Source organism: Bombus bifarius, unplaced genomic scaffold (assembly GCF_011952205.1).
Source record: "Bombus bifarius isolate JDL3187 unplaced genomic scaffold, Bbif_JDL3187 scf7180000008208, whole genome shotgun sequence".
NCBI classification, from domain to species: Eukaryota; Metazoa; Arthropoda; class Insecta; order Hymenoptera; family Apidae; genus Bombus; species Bombus bifarius.
This window is the reverse complement of record NW_022884511.1, coordinates 300672-308814: the sequence shown is the minus strand read 5'-3', so window position 1 is coordinate 308814 and position 8143 is coordinate 300672. Positions and strand designations below refer to the sequence as shown.

The following is an 8143-nucleotide window of genomic DNA, read 5'->3' as shown; positions in this document are numbered from 1 at the left end:
TGTTACTAATTTAATCATTCCTCATTCCTTTTTAGAGTTACTTAAAGTTATGTAGATTATAGAATATGTAGATATTTTAATTTAAATAAATACTTACAAATTAAAAAATATATAATAACCTCAATTAATGCTTTTTTGTGTTTCTCATTTGAGGATTCTGACCCCTTACCATATTCATGTCACATGCGACATTATCGATACCGATATAGTAGAGGCACAGACGTAGTAAATGGTAGAGATTTGAATCTTCAAATTGAAACGTTGTCACTGTTGTCAGTCAACCATCAACCATCGGTTCGTACGGTTTGTAAAAGTATGCATCGTTTTCTCTATCGCGGAAGTATTCGAAAATTTAGTGCCAACGAATTGTGAAACTTTAAAGGAATCAATAGGTTGTATAAATTATAGAATAGATTCAAGTTTACATGATTCACTTACCATAAAGATTTCATATGTGTTTCAATGTTTCAATTCGATATCTCGATTGTGCGGTCTTAAGTTTTAGTTATTATTTATACATTTCTTTCTAAGAATGTGCTATTAAATTAGTTTTTAGCTTATTTTTCATTGATTGATCTATACAGAAACACAAAATATTAAGTCATACAAAATATGGAAAATATATCGATACAGCATATGATGTTTTTTTACATAACATTTTATTGAACTTTCAATAATAAATATTTCAAATAAAATTGAGCTCCTCAGTAACACTTAAATATTTTTTAATTGTACGCTTCGTTCTTTCTTCTGAATATATACTTCTGCAACTTTTTTTATTTCTTCAATGACACGATTAACGTCTTTAATTGTAAGCATTTTTTCTGATACGTTGTAATTCAGTCTATACCTGTGTCTACTATTGAATGTGTTATTCAAGATAAAGTGTTATAATTGTCTTTTGATTATTCAAAGATATGTATTATTTTACGAAGCTGCGCACTATTTGTTTAAGTTGTTATGTAAAAATTGATTAACATTAACATTATAAGATTATGAATAACTATTAATTTTACGAATTTTATTTTATAAATTGTATTTTTGTGACATTAAAAAAATGTATTATTAAGGTATTATCAAATTGTGGAAAAACAAGATTGTGTTAACATTTTGCAATTAATCATTCATTGTATATTATTATATTGTGTCATAAAGATATTAGAGAATTTCAAAACCATTTAAACAGCATTTGTCACGAAAGAAAGAATCTAAACGAAGTTATGATACATATACAGTTACGTATATAATATGTACGAAGCAGATTGTTGCATTCAAGTGCTACTTTTGTTCCGCTTTATCGTCGAATCTACTAATGTTATCGATTACAATGTACATGGGTTATTGTTTACTTGAGAAACGTTTCATCTTACCTTTCGTTTTAAAATTTCCTCTCTACTTTTTTATTTTTGTTTATTGTTTTCTTTAATTCTACGAATTAAAAGACCAATTTCTTGGACAGTAATAGTTTCGCGAAAGTCAAATTCATTTATCACTATGATTAATCATGATTGTCATTAAACACACAGTTAATGCTATACGTATTTGCAAACGATAAATCTACTTGTAAATTACATGATTTATTATGATATAAATGCTCGCAAGGATACATTTGTAGTTCCAAATATCCCATCACTGCACTGTTTTTAAATTGATCTATTTATCGAGAAGAAATTAATTTTTTTGCATTTGTGTTATTCGATGGTTCAGTTTTACATTTTCATTGGATGAAGAAAGAAAAGTATTCTGTTATTTGAACTGATATACCTTCCGTTCAAAAAATCATTTATTATTCTTTACACAAGCTATTACATTTTAATCAAGATACTATAAATGTAAATTAGATAACTTGCCGAATAAGATTGTTCGAATAGATTTCTCTCTCTCTCTCTCTCTCTCTTTCTCTCAAGGGTAATATCGATCATGGCTTCATTCATTATCGATGTGATACGTATGTTGGTTGATATTGTAATGACACTTTTTGATATTTTATTTAAAAGGAAAGCAATTAATAATGTAAGCCTACTCTGGGACTGACCTTGCGTTACTATTCATAATACATATGCATATATACGTATCTACATGCATATATTAAAGCGTCGGGGTATTTCAATAGAGTGTGCCTTTAAAACATTTTCAGAAATTTCTTTATCATGTATAATCCATTTTAGGTGAATGCTTGTAATTTAATAAGTTTCTGTATAATTTAAATATGTATCTGGCAAGCTAAGGTCACTGTTATTAATCAAAGAATAGATTGCTTATTGCAACATGTATAATCAAATAAAAATCGTTGATGTACATTCATTATTTATCACAAATTATACATTTGATATCTAATATTTAGTTTGAAACCGTATATATGTTAATTTCGTTTCTGTTAAAGGATTGAAGCATTCTGGTATTCAAAGTTCGTTGCGTGTTTTCGAAATTATGGAGAACAGAATGACGGAATTTGAGGAAAACGTGTCCTTCGATATCGATGACCCGGACTTTGCACCGACGAATCCTCCTACTATTCCTCATAATGTTCTTCACAGCGTACAATTCACCGATATTACATTCGGCGTTAATAAATGTGAGTACATTCGCCTTTGGTTCTAGTTACTCTAGAATACTCTAGACTCTAAATCAATATATACGTCATAAAGAGCATAACCGAATAAAGAGACGAATATCTTTAGAAGAGATTTACACGGAGAGATTTGGGACGGAAAATGAAATTTTGAAATGATATTTTCTTTTCTTTTAAAATTTCATATTTTATTTATTTTTTGCATTAAACACGACGCTACTTAAGTAGGAAATGAGTATTCGTGACTTTCTTTAGTTTCGTTCTCGATGTTTGTTCAGTATTAATATGTATAATACGAATCTTTCAATCTCTCTTGTGAATAAACACTTTATTTGCCATTGTAACCAAATTTTTTTACTACAACAAATACAATAAAATATTTGGAGACAAAATTGTGTACAGTAATTGCTATTTTTGTTTTTCTTCATACGACTTCTTTTTCATTGTATTTACATATTTTTTATTGATTTTCAAAAATATATTTTGATAAATCCTATTCGTTATCTTCTATTAATGATAAGTAATTTTTTTTATTGTTCTATCAAACTTATTATCTTCTTGAAATGTGTATGGATGTATATACTTCGTCGAAGCTCTTCAATTCGCATGGTTTCCAGAATATCTGATAAAATCGCATACACTTGCGTACTAAATTGCACGATTACGCACGCACGATCACGTGCCGATTCTAAGGTATCGTTGTTGCCGCTGGACAATGCGGATACTCTATAATGGAGCGCAACATTTTTTGCGAAAATTCCAGCGTATCCTATGACCGGTGTTTAATGTCATCAGTGAAACAATAGCGCGAAACAATCGATGACTATTGCAATGCACTATCGAATACGTTACCATTACGTCTGATCTTAATTGGAAACATATAAGTTACGAATAATAACGTGACGTTAATGGTTTGTATGCAATCAATGTATAAAAACATTTCGGAAAAAAACTGAACAGACTGTTTCTTACGTATACGTATAATTTATATGATAATTTTAGATGTTTTGAAGATTTATAATGACAGAGTGAATGACGTACTTGCAGGTCGAGGTACAACCATCGAATTTAATATTAATAATTTGTTTACATCTTCTGGTATTTGCTGACTTTGTAGAATGATTCAAATGAATCGGGGTAGAATAAAATGTAATCACTAGAGTGTCAGAGTATGCAAATAAATTATATGAAATATGAAAACGCAATCTTAATAATTCGAAACTGGTTTCACCAATAATTAAATTTCCTGTCCGCTTCCAATTAAGTCACATTTCATTAAAATCGGTCCCTCTATTGAATCACTTAATCCGTTACACTAAAGCGCTACACGTGGAATGACGCGGTTATCTCGGTCTCTATCGCTCTATTATTATATTAGACGCGAAGCATGCATAGTTCGCGAGACGGGAACTCGATCTACGGACAAAATTGGATCCACGTGGATATCAGCTTTCTTCCTGAGAAATCAACCTCGAGTCGGTGCGGTTGTGCGGACAGCCGATTTTAGTTCGCGTCTGGCGCGCGTGCACTATTCATTTACTTAGATAATGATGCTCCTTTGTTCAACTAGCAGACAGGATCTTGTTGCACTATGCAATAACAGATACTTGTTGCATTCGAATATATGACTTTGCTCTTTTTTTATTGATTTATTTTGTTGAATTTAGAAAAAAGTAAATCTAATCGTAGTTATTTATTTTTTAGTTGCAAAAGTATGTAAAGTATCCAGAATATAGTATTTATGATATTTAATGAGTGAAAATTATTGCATAAATTTTGTTTCTCTGTAGTTGTGTTCATGAAAATTTTCATAAATATTTCCAGATTATTAATCACATTATTATTATGGTTTGTTAATGTAAAGCTACATTCATTTATATATGTACTTTTTGTTCGTTATTAATTAGATTTTTTCATTTCATTTACTTTTTAGCGAGGCTAAATAATGACAATTCTATGACATTTTCATATTGAATTAATTAACCTTTTGTTTATATACTAATTTCGAAAAGTTGTTATATGTATTCTATCATTTGAATATTCGCGGCGCATTTTGCATTTTCTTATTAACTGTTATTCACATAGTAGCGCCCTTCATTATCAACAATTTTGTTCCCTATATTTCTAGCTAGGTGGAGCTCAAATAAATATCCATAAAATAAAATCAAATTACTGATGAACTCCTTCATTTTTATCCAAATCTTTCATTAAATTTATTGATTTATTTCGTTTTTGATACTACTTGTTTGAATCGTAAATTAAATTATATTTTCAAAATGCTACATGACACATGTATCTTGAATAGAAAACTAAAATGCAAATCTTGCTTAAAACAAACAAAAAATTAATTTGCACATTTATGTTAATTATCAGATGAGTTCTTTTACTTTAACAAGTGTGCATATGTATGTCGCTAAATTATTCAAACTCGTTCCAGATCAACTTCATCAGTTATTTTAATTTCTTTTATTGATAAATCCGTAACAGTTTCGAAATTTTCCGCGATCAGAGGTCAGCAAGTTCATCAAGACCCCCTGCGTATAATAACACGAACTTTGAATGAAACTAGATTGGAACGAAAGCTCAGTCTACCCTCTTATGACAATAGTTTCTTTCTGATGTGAATTATTCACAATTGCCATTTATATTTAAATATGAATTATATTAAATATAAAATTTATATATAAAGGAAGATAGTTCAACTATCAACCTTGTTCAACCTTTTAAGGGTTATTGTCCTCTTTATACATTTTCCAGAGAAAATTACATTTTCATCGCATTCATTTTATACAATTGTATTCATAACAACAAACAATCTATTAAAAAATATACTAAGTAAATATTAACTCTTGAATTAAATTGTATTATCATAACATATTGCATAATTTTATAAATTTTTAATGTCGTTGCAAGGTACTCGTGATTTTCTAAAATTGCAATATCATTACTATATTTGTTTTCATTTTGACCATGCATATTTTGGACGAGAAAGTTGATAACTTTGCAAGTGTTATAAATAATTCAATGCTATCTCATTACTTTTTGATTGATTTTATGGTTCCGACATGTAAGAATAAGTTATTTCTTCTTTCATGTTTTAAGTTCATGTTTAATTCGATTACATCAAATTAATGGAGCGTTGGAACCAGAAACAAAGTTTCGACATCAGTATCGACAAAGTATCCTAGAATGGTTAAAAATGATGTAGCTAAAACTATTTCATTCAAAGATCTGTGTGAATGCGTATGCGAACTCATCACATATGCATTTATTGACGAGCGTGAACATTCGGCGTTTCGTTTGATCGATCGTGTTTTATTAGTGACCGGTCTTCACCTCCCCTTTGTATTAAATTGAAATTAGCACGCACATTTATATGAAAATGGGTCATTTCCTTAAACGAAGGAAGTGAGCAAGTTGTATAACCTTTCCTCTGTCGAGGGTCACAACCTGAATGGTATTCGGCATACATAGGACGTATTCACGTGATTGACACGTGCTACTTCTTAAGTGAACTGATTTAGTTTTGGTCACAATAGATCAGCTCTCGAACTTCAAAGGCGCTTTTAATCATTTTCGACACGGCTGTCAGCCATGTTTGTCGTGACAAGATATTTCTGTGGACAATTTATGTTAAAATTCAATTAAGTATACGTTATTAAAAAAAAAATAACAAGTATTTATATATAAGTATTATAATATAAGTATAATAAGTAATATAAGTAATATAATAATATAAGTATAATAAATATATTATATACAAGTAAATAATAAGTATTTATTAAATAAATTTTAAATCTGAATTAATAATATCTAAACTAAGGTAATATACCATTTTATGCGGCGTATCATGTTATGTATATATAACTTTTAAAACAGTTTAATTTTAGTTCTTATAAATATCACAGTACATATGGATATTGTAGCTTTTATATTAAAAATCCTTTATGGTCTTGATATCATTTAATTTTCTTTATATTATATTCTATCTGTTATAAAATTATGGTGTCTTTTTCGTAATGCTTGCTCATTAAACAATTTTTTGTTCACCACCGCAAGTAAAATCGATTTGTATCTGTAAATGCAAATAATTACACAGATATCGGTGTATCAGCATTAGACGATGTTGCTTTTGTTATAGGACATTATTATAGTGATTTAAAAAGTTGAAGGATTTATAAGTTTGTAATACTTACAAAAATAGATTAAACTTGTTTGGTTAACATAAGTGTGCAAATCAATCGCAACGAAGATAAAAGAAGATAAAACGAGATTGTGTTTCAAATCAGATTCGCGCTCCAGGTTCCTCTAAAAATAGCTTTTTGCTTGCTTTATTGAATCTTATAATTTTCCTGGCACAGTAACCGTTTAACCATCATATTTAGGGAAGACAATCGGTTGCCATTTCGCACCTCCGTTGTACTTTTTACATAAAACATTTATGAGCTCATATTTATACACAACATTTCTCTTATTTTCACTCATAGAGTATGCTTGTTTCGTTTTTTCGAAAAGTCACTTTTGTTCATTTCCTAGAGGATGAACAACAGGATACCCTCGAAAAATCGATGGCAAAACATTATTCGAGACAAAGTGCAATAACAGCATGTATTAAGAACACAAAAGTGGTACGTATGCTTCGGTCTGTTTAAAGTAGAGCTTCGTTGTGCTTCCATATACAGACATTAATAACACGCCAATAAATTAAATTTATATTTAGCTACTAAACGGCTGTCGTGGTTATAAATAGACAAAACCGTCGGCTTATTTTCAGTTTGCCAAACTAATTATGTAGGTTATAACGAAGAGAGAGGCACAAAGTTGTTAAATCTTGTTCGAAAAGACCAATTCCTTCTTGCACTTTCGTTAAATATATTCTTTGCACAAAATCACAATTAAATACTCTTACAATTATTTTTATAAAGACCTATACGTCTAGAACCTTAATCATATTTTGTGATTTTTATATACTTACTTCTCCTCTCGCTTCTTCTCACCATCGAAAATAACGCGTTGATCGAGTATTCTCAATCGAATAAATTATCATAAACAATTGCATTGACGTCAGAGATGGTACCAAGCACAGTTCACTGAACTGAATTTTCACTATGCGCCGTAAATCGTAATACCGTGTCGCGACGGAATCTACCTTACGAAATCTCGATTCTCGTTAGCATTGCCTCCGCGTTTTCTTTTCTTTTGTGACCAAATAGGGGGGTTTAAATATAATTTTTAACTGCGGTGTACGTATGTTTATTAACCCAAGTTACTTAAAACGAAGTATCGGTCACTCTTGAATTCCCTAAACACGAATATTGCCTTAAAGGATACACACATCTGATGTCGTTCGATCTCGGAACAACACATCGATCGCATCTAGAACTCGTTACCCGGATGTGACGTTGTTTTCCGTGTGGCTGACGAGAGGTGAAGCCAAGTTGTACTTAAACATCTCGTTTAGGAAAAGAGAAGAGTGAAAGAGGTTCGATGTTTCTTGGAACTTAGAATCGTTCGTTATCGACCTTCGATAGAAGCTCTTTTTACTGTTTTTGCTGATTCAAATTTGAATTC

General features: G+C 30.1%; 1 protein-coding gene across 2 annotated transcripts in view; it reads left to right on the top strand.

The window, feature by feature from the left end:
• Window positions 1-243: 243 nt before the first annotated feature.
• LOC117210610 (protein pinocchio) overlaps window positions 244-8143 on the top strand; it is a 51983-nt gene continuing 44083 nt past the window's right edge. The window contains exons 1-2 of one of the 2 annotated variants that reach the window (XM_033453790.1): window positions 244-315; window positions 2394-2575. In XM_033453790.1, coding sequence (XP_033309681.1) covers window positions 2431-2575 — 145 coding nt within the window. In that variant the 5' untranslated portion in view covers window positions 244-315; window positions 2394-2430. The remainder of the gene's footprint in view (window positions 316-2393; window positions 2576-8143) is intronic. The other variant, XM_033453789.1, reaches the window with a different exon arrangement.